Source organism: Eretmochelys imbricata, chromosome 7 (genome assembly GCF_965152235.1).
Source record: "Eretmochelys imbricata isolate rEreImb1 chromosome 7, rEreImb1.hap1, whole genome shotgun sequence".
NCBI lineage: Eukaryota > Metazoa > Chordata > Testudines > Cheloniidae > Eretmochelys > Eretmochelys imbricata.
The window spans coordinates 86,120,735-86,141,334 of record NC_135578.1 but is presented as its reverse complement, the minus strand read 5'-3'; the positions used below and the strand labels follow the sequence as shown (position 1 = coordinate 86,141,334).

Below are 20,600 nucleotides of genomic sequence, written 5' to 3'. Positions count from 1 at the left end.
GTAAACAATTGTAATGATAGAAATCCCTAGCAATACAGTACAGACCCATTTACGCGCACATGTCAGAAGTCAGGCCATCACGACCACGTGTTAACAGATCCCGGGTTAAGAGGGCCATGCTGAAAAGAGTGTCTATGATTCACTTAGAAAAAAAACGCCGTTATTTTCTGCTCTTTCTGGCTCGCATTTTTTTCCTCTTTCTTTCTTTATGAAGTCTGTCACTCGCCACAAATGAATGATTTTGATATTTTCCGCATTTTGCTCCTCCATAAATCTTACAGTAGTTTCTCCAGCACTAAGGCCTTCTGTAAGCGAAATTTTGACTTTTTCAACGACATCCTCACCATCACTTTTGCAGTCCGATATAGCCTTGCAGACCGTTAATATTTGTTCCTCGGACAGAAATTCTGAAGTTGGGCAATCTTCATCCATCTCCAGCCACTCTGTAATGATTTCTGGCGATGTATCCAAACTAAAATCTTTTATCATTTGAAAGAGAAGTTTACCTTTATCGTGCGTTTGTAGGATGTCTTCTTTCGAAAATCCTTCAAAGTGTGGCCACTGCTGGAGTTTTCTGAATCTGAGCAGTCTCTGGCAGAGAAGGCATCACCAAGAGCCAGCAGTTTTCAATGGACTTTTGTTTTACTCCGTCCCAAGCTTTTTTAACTAAATAAATAATTTCCTTCATGTTTAACTGTTTCAGGAATTTGGAAATGCCTGAAGACGTGTATGACACAATTGCCGAAATCAGCTCCCGTAGATAATTGTTTTTAAAATTCTGAATAATGTCCTGGTCTAAAGGTTGAATTTTTGATGTTGTGTTGAATGGTAGTTATAGCACTAGAATTTTTTGATTGCTTGATACCAGTGGTTCGGCTGAAGGATGGGCTGAACAATTGTCAAGTAGCAAAAGTGCTTTGGCTTAGAGTTTCTTTGACAGCAGATGCTTACGAACAGCTGGAATAAATCTGTTGTGGAACCAGTCATCGAAAATGTGTCTCGTCATCCAAGCATTTTTGCGGTTAACGTATATTACTGGCAGTTTGGCTCTACTGAGGTGATTAAACCCCTTGTTGGCTTGCAATGATTCATCCCCCCTTAAATATCCAAATTTTGTTGCTTGGGCTTGAAGAATTGGCCCACTTGACGGCATTCCTTTCAGCCTTTCCTGAGCAAACCAAGTGCACATGGCTTTGTCTATTGTGGGTTTTGCTGAATACCGCACACGTTTTCGCTTAAGCCCCGCAGCAGAATCAATATTTTGTACAAAGCCATTCAGTTTAGATTCAGTTTTTAGCCTTCCTCAGAAAGTAGATTCAGCAATGCCAATATCTTTTGAAACTTTGGCCTGGGTTTCTCCGCTATTTACTCAATCTATTGCAGCTATCTTTTCTTCTACAGTGTAGGAACACTACGCTTGCCCTCTGCCATTGTATTCGGCCTACAGTTAAAATTTTCTAATGTAGTGTATATATTACTATATAACTGCTATATATTATATATCTCTCTAGCGTGATAATGTCTAAGCGTGCGTGATATGGCTTTACCAATATTGGTAAAGACATACAACAACAACAAAAATCTACATCCACACTTCCTGTCGATTTCTGTCAGTGAGTTAGTGAGCAAATCTGTAGCATAGCAAGTTCCTGTACTGCATGTTGATGAGTCTCGTGTGTTAAATAGGTAGCACTGGGAGGCATGGCGCTACCGCGCGTTAAGCGGATTCACGTGTAAACAGGTCTGTACTGTATGCTCTAAAAGAAAAGCTTCAAGATCTTTGAAACCAAACAGTTTTAGTAAAACTAGAGTTGGGGAAAAAAAAAATTTTGATAGCAAAACATCGTGTTCACACAGGGAAAAAACAAACACTGTATAAATGTATAAAACTGAATAAGCAACACAACGTTAACAAAATTGTTTAAAAATACATGGTGTTATTTTTTTATTTTAAAACAAAATAGTTGTCCAACTTTGAACACTATATTGTGTTTCAATTTTTTTTAGTGTAAAATCTGAATTTCTGTGCTGTGGAAGTAAAGACCCAACTCTACTCTCTACTAATAAAAAAGAATAAAATATTGTAACTAAAAATACAAAGTAAGTTAACACAACACAGTGAGGCAATGGGTACTCATCCGATCCACTAAAGAAGAATCGGAACTTCAAGTATTTGTACTCTTTTTCTTACCACTTCATTCATTCATTCAGCTGGCTCATTTCATGCAGCTGTAGATGGTCCAGGACTTTCGTTATCTTCTCCAACAGTGCACTCTTCTCATTTTAAAAAATTAGTAAATCCATGTCAGACTGAAATACTGTTTGCCATTTTGTAGTTTAGGGTAAAAAGCATTAGAGATGTGGGAATTATCTTCAAAACAATTGTTATACACCCAGGAATTTTAGCATTAAGGTTAAACTTTAATGAAGCACGAGGTATGAAAAGATTCAGTTACGATACTTAAGCAACTTGAAAGCCTTCAAAAGCCCTTCAGTTTTTGATGCTTGCTGGTGAAGGACTTTGGACCCTTTGGCTTTTGATGCTGCTTAAGCAGACAGCTCTGCGCAGATGGTACAGGGCTGCTTTGAGTCCAGTCCTCAACATGAAACCCACCTTGCAAATCACAGCCTCTCCTTGCTCTCCCTTGACAGAGGGACCTGAAGAGAGATACACAGGCTCAAGAGAACAAAGCAGCCACTATCTCCATTGCCTTCCGCAGCGAGCCCTGCACAAGCTCCCCGTACAAGAGGTCTCAGGTTTAAGGCAGGTCCTCAAGCTCTCTTGCTCTCTCTCTCTCTAGACTTCTTGGTGGAACCCTGATACCTGTAGCCAAGAAGCAGTGTAGGCCTCCATCCCAGATGAAGCAGCTCTTGCCACCATCTCACCAATATCAAAAGTCACTTTTACCTGCTGCCAGGTCAGGTCTACATCTTCATGGACTAACTATGTAAGCTTCTGGTGTTTCATGTGGGTAAGAAAATCAGCCCTTTTCAAATTAACCCCAGCACATTGTCTCAGAATTCTGAGGCACAATACTAGGAATGCAGATGGTCTTTGTTCTAACCATGGCTCCTGGGAGGACACTTTGTGCACAAATTAAATGCATTCACTTCTGAACTTGTGATTAAATTCAACTAAACATTAAGCCAAAAAATGAAAAAAAAAAATCTACATTTGCTGCCCCCATTCAATTAAATACCTATATTATATATATATAAATAAATAAAACCCCATTGTCTATTTACATACTGTGCCTTTATTAAGACGCCAGAAAAAACATTTATCTTAATTTTCATTTTTACATTCTATACCAGCGCAGTATTAGCTGAGGCAGCAGAAATCTCAGACCAAATATTATTTTTCCCCAACAGATCTCAGAAAAACTATTCCAAAGAATATTCTCTCTCTTAAAACAGTAATGGGACATCACTCAACAAGATAAAGTAGAACCTCACTAATTAGCAAGTACCAGAGTGTAAAGAAAAACAATGAGAAAACAAAACGAAGGACACATGAGTAACACTCTTTATCTACTATAAATACAGACAGAAAATGCCTACCAAATTGAAGTGTGTAGTAAATTCATAACAAAATAAAGTCTTTCTGAAAAGGATAATCTTGTTAACAGGCTTCTACAAAACATGTTAATCCATGTACAAAATTACTGTTTACAGAAGATTAGAGATGATCTAAGTAGTCCATGAGATAGTTCTTCAAATGAAAAGGAGCTCCCTATTGCCCTCTAGGCTGTAAAGCTTAATTTTTAATGCACTCAAACATCACGATCTGGTTTATAGATTTGAGAGCAAAATCTTTATGTGCTTAATGATCCGGCATAAGCAGCTTAACACTTCAGTATAAAGGGAAGTTATGCAAGATTGTTACAAATACATTTTCCAGGGTTAGTAATAATACAAGTAAAAAGTCTTGTTTTAGACCTGGAGTAAGACGGACAAGGACAAGAAAAAAGATGCAATAGTTCAGCTCAGATGTTCTAAAGGTCCGTAATCTTCTCTGCCTGCCCCTTTCAGGTCTCATATGTGCATTACCTGGAATGTCTATTTAGATACAAGCGAACAAATGCTTGAGAAGGCGACGTTTGAAAAGTGTGCTTCTGAGGGAGAACACACTCAGTGCAACGCTCAAGAAACTAGTCAAATTTTTTGTATTTGCATTTTACCTGTTCTCCTTTAGACACGTTGTTTCCCTCAGCCTGTTAAAGCATAAGCATATGCACACACAAGAAACTAACTAAATCAAGATTTCAGATTAGGAGACTGTATAGCTCATGACTAGGTTATCCAAGAACAAGTCTCAAAGTGCTTCTCGGTCCCCAACATAATTAATGAGGAAGCTGCAGCATGGTCTATGTTTTTTTTTCCCCCCCGGGAGTAATTCTTTGATTTTACACCAAGTGTCAGTTCACTGAAACGTAAAATCCTGTCCGACTCAAGCGAAATCTAGATCAACACCAAAACATGACCACGCGGAAAGATTGAAGCATCTAGCTGTTCAAAATGACCCCATACTGGCAAAAACAAGCAAAAATATTCATAAGCAAAATCCCTGTCAATTATTTTACTTTATGAAACTCTGTCACCGCTCAATAATTAGTGCAAAAGTGGTTGGAAAGTGCATTAGCAATATAAAGAAATATTATTTCTAGAAACAGAAAAAAAAAGACATCATGGAAGAGATGGGGAAAAGAAATTTTGTATTTGAAACAATCATGAAGATTATGCTGGACAGGCTGAATGCAAGAAAAGGTCAATCATGATGTTGTTGAGCACTGCCTTTACTGGAGAAATGAACATGTGTCTCTTCGCATTATGTTGGTCAATATCTTCATGAACTGAAGTCCAATGATGCCAAAAAACCTTAACTTTGTGCACTGTTAGTTGTAAACACTGAAGTCAGAAAGTAGCATAACTATAAACAAAACTTTAAAAAAAAAAAAACAGAATAGGACTGTAAATGTATGTGTGCCTCTGTCTCCACATACCACAAATTTCTTTGAAACTTCAACATCAAATTTCTTTTAATCTCAAAAAATATATATATAACATCTATTCCTATTTAATATCTAAGGCTCTGTTCCTTGCAAACATTTAAGTATGTGCTTAACTGTACACGAGTAGACCCCATCCCAACATTAATTGGACTACTCACATAAGCAGAGTTAAGCAAATGTAGGTATTTGCAGGACTGGAGCCCTTGTCTTGAAAGCAAAGCCAAAAGCTGCCTTAATATGTATACTGCTGACAAGATGTCCCATAACATCATTCTATTTGTGAATATTTGTAATATACCAAATAATACAAACACATTAAAATGTGGGCTTATTATTATACAAAGTAACTAATATATTCTTTATAATTTTTTTTAAAAAAGGAAAATTTGCTTTGATAATCCCCTACATTTATATGATGACAAGTGAAAATAAATCTTTGGGGCAAAACTAAATTCAGTTTTAAAAAGACCCAATTTCTAACTTGACACATTTCTGTATTATATGTATTTATATGTTCAATTTATGGTCAGAATCTTGGAAGGGACATTGCACAGTTAAACACTTTTTTTTAAAACATGAGCTGTGTTTTTAAATATATTTTACGTGACATATCAATATTTGTGAATTTACTCAGGTAACATTTTAATGACGTAGGAGGGACAGAAGTGTGTTATTTACTAGAAAACTATTGATTAAATCTTGTTAACTCTTGGCAATAGACCAGGGCATAAACTGAATTTGAATACAACAAAAGATTAGGTCTTACCCTCATGCCTAGCACCAAGAACCCAATTTCTTCCATTAGTGGGTACTTGCTGACCTGTTGTTGAATCTTCTCAGCTGAAGCATATGGATCATAACTTTTCTGGCCTATTTTCACATCCATTATACACGGCTTATCAAACTTACGTGTCACATCTTCCAGTTTTAGGTATAGATCTGTTAAAAAGACAACTCGGTTAACAATAGGATAACACAAAGCTCTTTATTATACAAGTTATGCCTGAATCAGTGTGGGAAAAAAACAAAGCACACTTTAGATGTTAAGTTTAGGTGTTAGAATAGGAAGGACAAATCTGTACCAGTGAATATAAAACAAAACAAAAACCACTAGCATGATACACTACAAATTCTGTTGCAATTAAGTCGCAAAAGATAGCCACAAAGCTTCCTGCCTCAGGAAAACATACTAATTACAACAGCCTATCCAGTACTGAATCAGATTCCAATTTATTGCTGAAAAGGAATTCAGGAGTTTGATTCAACGTAAGTCTTTAATAAAAATTTAAAATAAGTACCAATGATCAAATTAAGTATTATTTTTAAACATGAGACAAGTGGAATTAAAATCAATGGAAACTGTGGTTTTAAGAGGAAAAGGCATAGCTCATATCCTTACCATAGCACGGTAAAAATTGTCCACCCACTTCTCTCATCAGTTTGACCATCCTAGTTCAAGACAGACGTTTCCATCTGTACTTAGCAACAAAGCATTTTGGCCCAGTGTGTGCAATAAAATCTTTAACTGAAACAGAACAGAAACTTCCAAACTGTTTACAACCGCATAAGTCTTTTGGACAGAAACACATTCAAGATGTTATATCAAGTCTGTACGTCTATCCAACCAGAAATGCTCTCTGTGGGCATTTTCAGACATGCTTATGTGTGATCCTATCTCCACTTTTCACATGGATCAGATACAATATTGTAGGTTAGAAAGCCTTTAGGGTCAGCTTGAGTATGGAGCAGTGTGTTTGCTATGTCACCCCAGGAATGTGGAGAAGGAAATGCAACTCAAACCTAATTGCCTTCTATGACGAGATAACTAGCTCTGTGGATGAGGGGAAAGCAGTGGACGTGTTATTCCTTGACTTTAGCAAAGCTTTTGATACCGTCTCCCACAGTATTCTTGCTAGCAAGTTAAAGAAGTATGGGCTGGATGAATGGACTGTAAGGTGGATAGAAAGCTGGCTAGATCATCGGGCTCAACAGGTAGTGAACAATGGCTCCATGTCTAGTTGGCAGCCAGCATCAAGAGGAGTGCCCCAAGGGTCGGTCCTGGGGCTGGTTTTGTTCAATATCTTCATTAATGGTCTGGAGAATGGAGCGGATTGCACCCTCAGCAAGTTTGCAGATGATACTACACTGGGAGGAGTGGTAGATACGCTGGAGGGTAGGGATAGGATACAGACGGACCTAGACAAATTACAGGATTGGACAATAAGAAATCATCTGAGGTGGTTCAACAAGGACAAGTGCAGAGTCCTGCACTTAGGATGGAAGAATCCCATGCACTGCTACAGACTAGGGACCAAGTGGCTAGGCAGCAGTTTTGTAGAAAAGGACCTACGGGTTACAGTGGATAAGAAGCTGGATAAGAATCAACAGTGTGTTCTTGTTGCCAAGAAGTCTGAAGGCATTTTGGGCTGTATAAGTAGGAGCATTGCCAGCAGATCAAGGGACATGACCATTCCCCTTTATTGGGTATTGGTGAGGCCTCATCTGGAGTACTGTGTCCAGTTTTGGCCCACACTACAAGAAGGATGTGGAAAAATCGGAAAGAGTCCGGTGGAGGGCAACAAAAATGATTAGGGGGCACATGACTTATGAGGAGAGGCTCAAAGAACTGGGATTATTTAGTCTGCAGAAGAGAAGAATGAGGGGATATTTGATAGCTGCTTTCAACTACCTGAGAGGGGGTTCCGAAGAGGATGGATCTAGACTATTCTCAATGGTAGCAGATGACAGAAGGAGGAGTAATGGTCTACGGGGGAGGTTTAGTAATGCAGTGGGGGAGGTTTAGGTTGGATATTTGGAAAAACTTTTTCACTAGGAGGGTAGTGAAGCACTGGAATGCGTTACCTAAGGAGGTGGTGGAATCTCCTTCCTTTGAGGTTTTTAAGGTCAGGCTTGACAAAGCCCTGGCTGGGATGATTTAGTTGGGGATTGGTCCTGCTTTGAGCAGGGGGTTGGACTAAATGACCTCCTGAGGTCCCTTCCAACCCTGATATTCTTGGATTCTATTACAATTCCTTCCCTGAAGCAGAAAGAGCCTGCAAGAGATAAGGGTGCATTTTATCAGCTTATTTCCCACCCCTTGGCTACCAAACAGCTATGCTTCCCATTCCACATACTTGCTTAGCCTTAATACAGGGGCAGTACTCCATGCAAGATGGGGAGATGACCAGGCTATACAGAAAAGGGGTGGAGGAAAAGAGTGCAGAAACGTTAGCACTAGTCACAAATCTAACTTTCAGACAACGTGACACCCATTACACAGGTTTTCAGCATATCTACTGCTGAAACTAAAACACTTTAGGGTCACATTTAGCCCCCTATGGATAAATGCATGCATATTCTTTTCTCCCAGAGGTCATCAGATTTGTATGCTCTCTCATATGCTGGACACTGATCCCCTATTTAGGCAATTTTAAACTTATAAGCCATACATGACCATGAGGGGAAAAAAATTTCCCACCTTTAGAGACCATCATTTCATTCATTTTACATGATCCCTTTCCAAGCAGCCATGCCAAAATGCATAAGAGTTTCAAAAATACAAGGGTTTGATTAAAGATTTCCTTTTCAAAAAGAAGAATTTTGTAAGCCCTAATAATTCTTCTGCATCAAGTTCAAATTTCTCACCATCTCCTTCAAGATCCTACACAACTTTGTGCCATCTACATTTCTGCTCTCATTTAGCCTCTTGCCATTTTACTCTCATTCCTCCCTTTTTCTTGATCTTTCTCCTCTTTTCCACACCAACCTTCTCGTCTTCCTTCAACTCTCATCTTGAAACACACTTATACAGCAAAGTCTTTCAATAATATCATCTTCTAGACATCTCCACTACTTTGAGCATATGCTTTCATCTGTGTATCACAGCAGAGACCTCTACGGTAGCAACTGTTGGAACTGAAGCAGGGACTACATGTTCTGTGTAGGGACAGGTTTGAGCCCCACTATCTGCACTCAGTGAATTAAAGGAGAAACGTCCTGTTACAGTTCCAGGATGAACTTTACCTTTGGCCTCTCTTTCACTTCCTCTGTGGGGCACTTCCATCAAGTGACAGGCCTATACCAGCACTTCTCTCGGGGTGGAATCCTGAAATTCACCCCACTTTTGACTGGATCAGCAAGTTACAGCATCCTCCCATGTACCAATCTTATTACCTCAACAGGTACAAATGAGAAGCCTGCTTTAGGCTTCTCTCCAGGAACTGTGAACCAGCTGGTAAGCACAGTGATAGGAAACAGCTTGTTCAAAACCTAGTATGATTTATTTATCCATAGGAACATCACAGGCAGAGATAAGAGGGTTAAAATAACAATAGCCCAAATGCACATTGTCTTCTCTAAACCAAGTCTTTCCTTGCCAGCTATTAAGTAAGTCCCACTTGACGCAGATACACACAGCAACTAGGGCTGAACAAGACAGGCGGCACCCATGCAACTTCTGCCTCTATGACAGTAGGAATCTCTCTCCAGTCACAGGCTCTCTTTTACCCATTTCAAAGTTCCTTTATTAAGAAGTTCCCACACAAAGTGCTCCTGAGGTTTTGAGCAGGGCTCCTGTACAAGGACAAACTGGTTTATGCGTTTCTCCAGAGGAGAAATCCTCCAATCACCTCCATATGAGAAGCAGGCAACTGCATTACAGTCATTGCCAGGGTCCTGGATACCTGAGGAGAGCTCCAGCTGGAATTAACCCTTAGTGTTCCAGAGAGCTAACCACACAACTACCAGCAAGCCCCCCCTCCCCCCACACTTCTGTATTTACCTCACATTCACAAAATTAACAGATAATTCCAATGTTCGTCACACATCCATTTCTAACAACCATGGTCTTCTGTAAACTATTCACAAATCTCACACTTAACACTTCTCCCTCCTAAAAGTTTTGCTTTTTTCAAATATAACCTATTTGACAATTGCATTACTTTGTATTGAGTGTTTAATTGGGCCTAGAGAAATATGAAAATATATAAAAACCCCAAAGCATAAAGTAAGCTATAGAAAAGCTACAGAAAACTTCCACAGTTGAAATCAGTTAAGAGTAAAGAGAAGATGAAAGTCTTGATTTGATAAGTTATAGACACAATGAAAACAGAGCTATTGTCAGGAAAATGGGAACCAGTAATACCACCTAATTCTTAACTTCCTGATCAGAAGTCTCTTTCCTCCAGATCTTTCAGTTACATGAACAGTACTTATAAGTACTGGGGAATAGGTCTTATTTAGTATTCTATATTTTCATACCATGGTATAACTGTGAGTAGAACACTTTATCTCCAAAGTACATGTGTATCAATTTGAAACTTACTTAACCTTGAGACCTATGAAGGGGACTTAAAATATTGTCAGGATAATAATGAACGCTTTTTGAAGTGCAGTTGTGCTCAAGAAAATGTATCAAAAGTGCATTCTCACTCAAGAGATCTGATCTCTTTGTACATAGACTTTCATAAACCTGATTCACTGATAGCTTTTATTACTTTTAATTTCTATTAGCACTACAAAATCAGCCCTGCTAGAGGAGAGCAAGCTGGTTAAATTCTAGCTTATTCATTAAGAGGAACTGTTAACTACATTCCAACTGCTGAACTTTTACTACTAGCGAAAGTTGCTGCTAACTAAAATGTAGACAAGCTGCATTATTTCTCAAATAATCTAAAGACAATGGGGCACAGCACCAGAACATGAAAGAAAATAAAAAGTGGCTTAAAACTTTGAAAGTGACACAAACATTCAGGAAAAAATGCATTTAATAGTTGTTTGTCTAATGAGGAGGAAAAAAACCCAGAAACTGTCTTAGAAAGCTGTGCAGAGTCTTTCCATTAACTTCAGTCAGCTTTGGACAAAGCTCTTACTGACTTCCAGAACAGACTCAAGCAACCGTGTCATTAGGATTAAGCTCACAAGATGCCAGTTTAAACACACAGCAGTTCATCTGACTTAGTGTCTTATGTTTTTATGTTTATCCAGGCACTCTATAACCTGTTTATTGTCCTTGATTTCTTTTCGTGTTTATTCAGTAATATACATGACTTGTTGATTGCAACAAACCAAGTACTTTTTTTCTTTTATTAATACCACGTTCACAAAAGGGGGGCCTCTGAAAGACATTAGCTCTGTGCCTCCAATCTCACTAATTTGGCCCTGGTCATTTCTATACTCCCCCTTGCATGCTGAATTGTTCTTGAAGCCTGTATCCTTACTACTTGGTAGCTCAGACTTTCCAGATTTAGCTCATGTTGCTCTTGTCCAGCAGAACTCTCCTATTGCCAAAAATCAGGCTTTTTATGCTTTTACTGGTACTGCAATCCAAGCTTAAATCCTCTCTCCATGTTATACTCTCACAAAATTTGATGCTCATCTGTTTATATGTGTTTTCTTTCTGAAATGTTTAATTTTTATCTGTATCCTCTTCCACACCTTAATATGTCAGACCTTTACAATATATCTACTCATATGGTCCCCATAACCATAGCATCTGAGCACCTCACAACCTTCAGTGTACATGAATATCATCATATCTCACAGCATATCTCTTTCTCCTTGGTGAAACGAGGAAGCGAGGCATAGAGACAAAGTGACTTCCCCAAGGTCATATAGCAAGTCTGTACCAGAGCAGAGAACTAAACCTAGGTCTCAAGTCCCACATTAGTGCCCTAGCCACTGGATCATCCTTCCTGTCCTACTTTTAAAAAAAAAAAAAAAAAAAAAAAGCTATGCATATTTTTGAATAGTTTAGAAAGCAAAATTTTCAAAACGACAAAGCAAACCATAGCATGTATTGCGTATTTAAAACACAAATTTTCTAAAAAATGTTGTTTAAATCAGTTACTCCCAAGTGTTTCTTCAAATTATACATATAGACGTACACAAAAAGAGAATATATATTAAAAATATCTATAGCTCAAATCTATATCTAAACAAATATCAAAAGAAAACATGAAGGGACTTTGATACCTTAAATCAAAAACCCATGTGGAGAAGGGGATTTCTAAATGTTTAGACTTGCATAATTTTTGTACATGTGCACTGATATTATGAAGGATACATTTCTATAATAAAAGTTAATTCCTTTAGATATTTTTAAGAGGTATACAAACTGAATACATTGTTTTCAGCTGGTGCTTTTAGCAAGATTCGCCCACAGATGCATCAGTATGAACTTGCTTACGCATTCAGTCGTTGCTGGAAGAAGTAGTGGAAAAATTAGTTGAGGCATCTGATTTGTTTTTCATAACTTACAAAGACATATTTTGAAATAAATGAATGAAGCAGGAGGGAACCTAAGTTGCTATCAGCAACAAAGGAGGAAAATTTTGAAGATAATTCATATTGATCTGCCCTGTTCTTAGTCCAGGTGATGAAAATCAGATCCCAAACGGAAAATGCACTGAATAGTAATAAAGTACTGAAACGTAAACAAGAGAAACAGCCAGAGAGCAATGGCCAGATCCCTAAAACTTTCAGCAGACATTTTAAAATGGATATTTTGGCTTATGCATCCCTTTAGAATCATGTTTTTGTATATTACTAATAATCTTCAATTACCCACACTCCATGAAATCTAAGTTCAAATCAAATTTGTCTTGCTCCAATTTTACAGCAATTTATTGGGGGTGGGGATTGAGATAAAACAACTTGTCCATATCCTATAACTCTATGGCTCACACACACCAGCTTGTTGACTCATGTTAAATCATGATTGGGAAGGCCTAAACAGACTTTCCCTTCAATCTTTGACGGAACTTTATATTTAAATAGAGTAGAATACCTGCTCCACCAGTATGGAAATATATGAATGTTAATAAGTGTGTTTATGAACATCAGTCAATGTTTTCTAGTTTTATTTTGTTCTAATTGGTAATAGATTTTATCTAATCTAGCTGGCATCTTCTCCCATTTCACCCAAATATTAATGATCTAGCCTTAGACTTCTCATTTCCACCCTTTCCCTGTGAAATAAGTTACCCCATCCTCCCTCTTGGCTATCAACTGTGCCTGCTTAATTCATGGCCCTCACAATAACGTTTGTCTGTCCCTCCCAGGTATTGTCAACAATTTCAATTCTTAACAGTCCTTCTCTTTCCCACTGCAAGTCTATCATTCCCAGCAGCGTGTCTTGATCAATCTTCCCTCCTACCCACCACTCCTTTTCCAATAGAACATTCCTAGAGGTAGTGATGATGGTAGTACAGTTTATAAATTCTGGTTGATATCATCTAGTTGTTCTTCTGAAAATTTCTTCATTTTTGAATATCTCTATGTGTATATGGATTCCACCTGGGGCTGACAGGGCTCTCTCACATTTCTGCCAGAGTAGGAACGATAGCCAGTTGTTAGACCTTTACAGTCAGCTATTCAGGTAGAAACACCCGAGGACAATGGGCTAGCTCAAGCCTAGGAAAACCTGCATTCTCCAGTCCCTCAACGAAGGGGCTCATGTTTAGAGAGTGGAAAGTTATTGGCAGCAGAAAAAGAGAACCAGGTGTTCACAGCAAGACACAAACTTGAGGGACTCATAGGAGCATTTCAGCAGAAGTGAGGAAAAGAGATGGACATGCTGAAGAAGGGGAGCAGGGAGCTCCATGACTCAGGAGACAAGCCATGTGCTGCAGCAGAAGGACCCTGGACAGCTGCAGAAGGGCTGACTCCATACCAAAGAATGAAGGATAAAAAGGATAGGTACTGTAACAAAGCTCTTTGAAATACTGCCAAAAACAAAAGCAAGAAGGCATTAATGTGAACCAAGGAGGTACCAGGCACTAAAGGAATTATAGTAAAATTACTTTACACAGAATAATTCATAATTGTTAATGGAAAACAAGTTATCCACAGGGAGCATAAGCAACACCTAATAAAGTTATACAAAAAGAGTGCAACTGCTAATTAAAAGGTGGTCAAAGATTTAGATGGGCTTTATAGTGTCCTGTTCCAGAGGTTCTATCTATGCATGTGGACAATAGATAAGAAAGTGGGCACACTAGTTCATTTCTTAAATATAAAGCAGAAATTTGTATCTGTTTCCACTTACGCACCAGAAAGATCAGAGAAAAAAAGTGCAACATATTTACAGTGTTATACAAATAAAGTTCTAAGGTGTCAGATCTTGGTCTCACTCAGACTCAGGAATATCTGTAGGACAAAATATTTTTCCTACATTAAAAGTTCTTCTTAAACAGGGTACCTATTTAAATGACTGTTATACTGTATGTAATGTTATAGGGAATACGATTATGCTATAAAATAGTTACAAAGGTTGGTATTGCCAAACTAATTTCCCAGAAAATTTCCCATCCAGTTTGGACAGCTAGCATAAAATTAAAAAACAATACCGTTAGGTGCAGTAGGTGGTGACCAGCTGCCAAAATATTTTGGCAAATATTTCTGCAGCTCTAGAAGAACACTGTCACAACAGTCAGCAGCATAAACCTGAAACACAAGAGGGGAAATATAACTTTAAATTATGCATTTTATATTTTCAAGAACCAACTACTACCTATAATAGCCTGTATTCTAGAACATTTACAACCACTTTATCGTTTCTTGTAGGTTTTTACATGTAAAGTATATATGAGAAATTCAAGATGTGTAATCTTCCAACATGCAGAACATACATTGATTTTTACTACCCATGGCATACTGTATTAGCTAACTTGAACAAAAAAAAAATAGTTAATCTTTTCTCATCAAACTTTAAGTTGTAATTGTTGGTATTAAAAAGCCAGTATAGTACAGACTGAGTTCATTCTTCTATCCGAAATCCTGGATTTTGAAGGATTACTATACATTTTAGCCATTTTAAATTGTATCAAGCTTAGAATACAGATTCACTTCTGATTTTTCCCCCACTTCCTCCCCGCCCCCCCCCCCCAAAAAAACCTCTCAGTACATCCTTTGAATAATTACACAGGCATAACACGTTATTCAGATGTATGTGTTTTCCTCCGCTTTTGTTTTTTTCTAGAATTTGGCAAGAAACGGTTGGAAAAAATTGTTTGGGAATAGTAGCTGCTCTTTATTACATTTCTGCAGTATTAATTTCTCATTCACATAAACTGGAATTTAGAGACTGTCCTATAACTACAACCACTTTTAAATGCTATTGTTGCTAGCAGGGTTCTAAAAAACATTTCCCTGTCCAGTGTGGAATAGAATTTTTTGTCAGAGAACATAGCTGCCAGCAACACAGCAGATAACTTAGAGCAGTTTTACTAGCATAAGTTTAAGACAACCCCCGCCACAAAAAAAAGCATGTCCACACTGATAAAAGATACAGACCACTGTTAAACACCAAGTCTCAACACTTGTAGACAGCAAGGCCCCAAAGCCATTGCAGATGTGGGTCAGTTCCTATCTACGCTGTAGCAACTGTGCTGGAAGACCCCCAGACACAGTGTAGTAGTTACCTACAAATACTAACACATTTTCATTCTGCAACAGACCAAACTGCAATGTTTTAACTGCATTTCCAAACTGTTTACAAAGCTTCTTAAATGCAACTCTCAAACAAACAGAGCCCATTTATGTTGCAAAACTAACCCATATAGCCATGGAAGGAGATTTCCTTTTTATAATTGAATCTCCTCCTCAAAACTGAAGATGTTACATGGTAGACTGAACTAAATGATACCACAATGGCTTTAGGATGAAGGTGAACAAAAATATCTAGTTACAATTCCACAAACATCAAGGCAAACCTCAATTGTGACTATTTATATCAATTCAGGTACATTGGAGCATCAAGCAGCAGCAGAATGTTAAAGCTGGTTTAAGCATTTTTGTCTTAGGCTTTGTCTTACCTTCAGTCTAACCTTGAGTTGAGTACTCACAAGTTAGTCATCTTGATTTAATCTAACTTGACAGAGCACAATTACACTGCAGAACAGTGGTCAAGTTCCACACTGCTGCTATCATGCCCAATGTCTGCACTGGCACTGTATCCAGCTGAGAGATATTTCTGGGTGCATATTCCATGGTCCATACCACCACAGCTCAATGCACCACTTGACATGTGTGTTCACAGGGCGCTGTGAGAAAACAGCCCGTCCCCTCTGGGAATTGTGGACAGAAATGTTCTAGGCTCAGGAGATCCATTGCCTGGCAGGACGCAAGCTGTTGTGCTTTTACCTGCTTGTGCTCTCAGATATGCAACCTGCTCATTCCAACAACTAGGACCAACAACTACTAGTTTTTATGAAGGCAACGTTTCTTTGGCATGCCTCTGTGAAAGCTGCCACCAAGAGACGCCAGCAGACATTTAACAAAGTCGGTTTCCCCAGAGAAGGCAGCGGTGGGGCTTGCTGTTAAAAGCACACCAAGAAGAGATCAGTACCATGCAGCTATGGAGGCATGGACCCAGCTGATGTTCTCTTTGATGTTCTCAGCAAACACACCATCACCCCACTCCCAGGACCAGAGCACAGAGTGGTGGGACTATATGGTGATGGAAATATACAAGCAGCAGTAGGCCCAGAACTTTTGTACGAGGAAAGTGAGATCCCTGGAGATATGGGGAAAAAAATAAAAATTCGCCTGGACCCCGGAGCACCAAAACACTCAGACGAGAGGCAGTAATGGCCCAGAAGTATGTTGCTATTGACCTGTGGAACCCAACAACTCCATACAGCACTATTGTAATCATTTTAGGATTGGAAAATCCATATTTGGCACAGTAGTCACAGAAATCTGAAAGCAAGTATTGCTCTACAGCAACGTAAGGGGGTTATTCAGAAATAACCATGGGGTTTGAACAGATGGCACTCCCAAACAGTGCAGGTGCAATTGATGACTCGCTATACTTATACGCCCACCAACTCAAGCAAGTACATTAACAGGAAGGGCTACTACTTCGTCATTATGCAGGACTACTGTGTCAGATTCATGGACACCTACATAGGATACACATGGTAGAGTACACAAGGTGAGGGTGTTCTGGAGGCCTGGTCTGCTTCAGTGTAGGTAATACTGGATTCAGACCAAGTGACAATGATCAGTGGGATGTCCGTTCATTCTCATTTCAGCCAACCCTGCCTACCCTCCGATACCCTGGATAATGAAGATTTATGATTTCCACTGCCCTGGCAAGAGAGAGTACAATTACACACCAAGCAGGGAAAAGGAAGGTGGCAGAATGTGCTTTTTGATAGAAAGGAAGATGGTGCTACTTACAGACTCATTTGGACTGTAGTATATATAATGCCGTACATGGCAGAGAGACACGTGTGCTCCACAATACAAGGGGGAAAATCTGGCAGTAGAATGGATTGAGGACACCCATTTTTAGAGTCTTCTTATAGATAGCCACCTAATGCACATCTTGATGCTGGCACATGGTCCATTACAACAATAGCCACATCGGATGCCTTGTGCACCCCCATTTGAGCTGCGTGGGAAGTATACGGGTGCTGATGCCAGAATGTGGGCCAGGGGAGTGAAATGTGGTCTTGCAATATTTTTTTATGAAATAAGTATGGTGGACCTGTTATTTCTGTTTGATGTATTTATCCACTGGAACTCCAGAACTCAGTATGTGCCTAAGCAAAGCTTTATTAAATGTCAGCATATTTAGGCATCCAGATCCCACGACAAAGTTGAAAGGATGTACAAAATGAAAGAAACAAGTGCAAAACAGCAACAATGGCATGCAAGAGCATAACAGTGCAACACACACTCCAAACATCTGACAGCAAAATAAACTGAAAATGTTGTGCCATGTTATATATGAAAGGAACTGCATGTCCGGATGTGTTCACTTCATCCATATTAAAACTGGAAGAAAATGCAGCAGATAACTGCTGACTGGCTTCGCTCACAACAAGAGTCGTCCATAGGTTGGAGGACATGGTACAATGGAGACAAAATTATGGGACTAGACATGGCTAAGCATATAATTTGGGCAGGACAGCTTTGGGCTGAATGGCTCATGATCCTCGAACGTCTCAATTACATCCCTCTGAAATGGCACGTCTCACTCCCTTATCTCCTGATCATAAAGAAAATACTCCACCAGCATTTCCCTTTCAGCTTGGAATTGCTTCTTTCTTTGCTTTTCGGCCTTCCCCAGGTCCTCCTGCCAGCACCCAAGCTGTTCCATACTGTTGTTCTGAACACCTGGTGAACTCTTTATGCAACTCCAGCTGCATATTCTCCTTGAGGATACCTTGAGTTGGTAAAAAGCAAGACAAGCTCACTCATGGTTTGTTCTACCCCTCAAGGCATGATGGTTGCCTCATGGTATGGTGTCACTCAGGGTGTTGATGAGGATGTTAATGACTGAGCACATTAACAAGAAAACCCCTAATTTACAAGTGAAATCTCTAATGAAGATAAAGGGCTTGTCTACACTGTGCAGCAATTTGTAAAGCACCCTAACGTGTTGCACTTTAACTGCCAAGAGCAGAACTCCAACTAGGTACTTTTTAATGTTAACATATGCAGTTTGCCACACCATGCAAACAAGTCTTTAAACAGGGTTCTACTCTGGAAGACAAAACTCCTACATAACAGCATTGGGAAGTTTTATGTTTGTTGCCTTAGTGACTTCCAAAACAAATCTGTTCAGTTTACATGTAATGAGACTGCTTTCCTCATTGTCAACCTGGATCTGGGTTCTCTTAGCTCACACTGATGGTAAATATTCTACAAATCAAACTGAGTAGATAATTCTGTTGACACATGAACCAGAAAAAAAAAAGAGTTCAGTTACTTGTCCTGCTTTGGTTTTATGGTACTAATAAATATTTTAGCCAATAAAATAAACAGATATGATTCTGAACAGACACAGGGGAACAGCATGTTGAGTTAAAAGATACCATTTCTACAATTTTTAAGATCAGAATCATAGTCGGACTTACTTTTATGATAGTAATATTAATGTCCATGGACTTGGGAAGGTACCAAAAATACACTTCTGTAGATTTAGAACACTAATGCAGTAGGATATCCCAACGTCAAGATCATATAAAAAACAGGGCTTAATCACTCCAAGAATAAGGAAGGTTTCTTAAATAGTCTACTACCCTGTGAAGAAGAGCAGATGTAAAACAGCTGTGTTTTAAAATGGAAAAAAGATCTTACTGTCATGTTAAAGGATGAGTTACTGCTTCAATGCCAATGAAATGGAATTAAGAGCATTATGTTAATCAGCCTCCTACAAAGTTGTCTTGATCCCAAAAGCAATTCAGGTTTTTTTTTAAATCTAGATTAATTTCACTTAAGAATCATAGAATACCACGGTTGGAAGGGACCTCAGGAGGTCATCTAGTCCAACCCCCTGCTCCAAGCAGGACGAATCCCCAGTTTTTGCCCCAGATCCCAAATGGCCCCCTCAAGGATTGAACTCACACCCCTGGGGTTTAGCAGGCCAAAGCTCAAACCACTGAGCTATCCCTCCCCAGATATCCAGATCGCTTGTTTTTCTTTAAATACAGATCTCAGTATCAGTTTGCATGATTACTTTTTTTTTTGGAAGGGTGTGGGGGAGAAGTGTATCAACTAAGAACATGTACTGTATTTGGTTAACTGCAAAAAATTATTCAGGAAGCATTGTTCATTCTCATGCATAAAAGAGAGCAATGCCTGTCCATAAGAAAGAGCTCAGTAGTAATAATCAGCAGCTAATGGACATCTTCTCCTTTTAATGCATGCACTCCAGTAAGTACGCTGTAATCAGACACAAAGTCCAGAATGCAGAATATGAACTGAATAAAGTATCTTGCATATTAATATGAAATTGCATTGTCTAGTTTGTTTTAAGACAGCCAAGGACATGCAACTAAATTTCACAAGTACAGGAATCAACAAATTCAGTTACGATACCTACAACAATGGTAACTTAGGCTCATACAATAGCATTACAGTTAACACTACATTAAGCAATACATGCTATGTACACGATAACTACAAAAGTTGGAAACATGGACCATCAATAAGCCTTGCCTGGAACCCAAAGGTTACTGCTTATTCCAAACACACAATCTTCAGGAAGTACATCATTCATTCACTGTCACAGTCTACACCTTATGTTCACTCCTTTTATAAGACTATGATAAATGTTGTACAAAGCATGCCTTGTGAGGTATCATTTGAAAACTCATAACTGGCTGATCATTACTATCCTGGCACAATGTGTGCGGCAACATGCTATATACAGATAAAAGATTCTACTGTAGAATATTAGAGAGACGTTCCAAGTTTGCAAAAACAGCCACAAACCAGTTCCTCAGAAACAGAAAGCAAACAGACCTCTCAGCCAGGTGTCAACAAGATCAATGGATTATGACTGGTAAAGTGGCCACTCTTTGGCAGAAAAAAGGGTGAGTGAGAATTTTACATCTTGGCAAAGAAACAGCTGGAGGTTCCTGTCGAAACAGACTTTCAGTCTCCTGAAGCTCAGCTGGAGAGGATTTTCAAAGAAAAGAAAAGGAAAAAAAAAAAAAAGAAAGGGAAACAGATCCCCAAAAAAAAAATCTCTCTTCACAGCATTCACAACACTTAATGGACAAAGGAAGCATCATTGGCCTGGGGAGAGATCCTGGCAGAAAGAAATTCAATCAGTAAGACTGCTAGAACATA

General features: G+C 38.9%; 1 protein-coding gene across 2 annotated transcripts in view; it reads right to left on the bottom strand.

Annotated features, from left to right (window-relative positions):
- The window catches only part of IPMK (inositol polyphosphate multikinase), an 81,364-nt gene that overhangs the window by 18,667 nt on the left and 42,097 nt on the right, over positions 1-20,600 (bottom strand). Inside the window, exons 3-5 of one of the 2 annotated variants that reach the window (XM_077822162.1) lie at positions 18,034-18,186; positions 14,360-14,456; positions 5,779-5,951 (exon numbers count right to left, since the gene is read on the bottom strand). In XM_077822162.1, coding sequence (XP_077678288.1) covers positions 5,779-5,951; positions 14,360-14,456; positions 18,034-18,186 — 423 coding nt within the window. The remainder of the gene's footprint in view (positions 1-5,778; positions 5,952-14,359; positions 14,457-18,033; positions 18,187-20,600) is intronic. The other variant, XM_077822163.1, reaches the window with a different exon arrangement.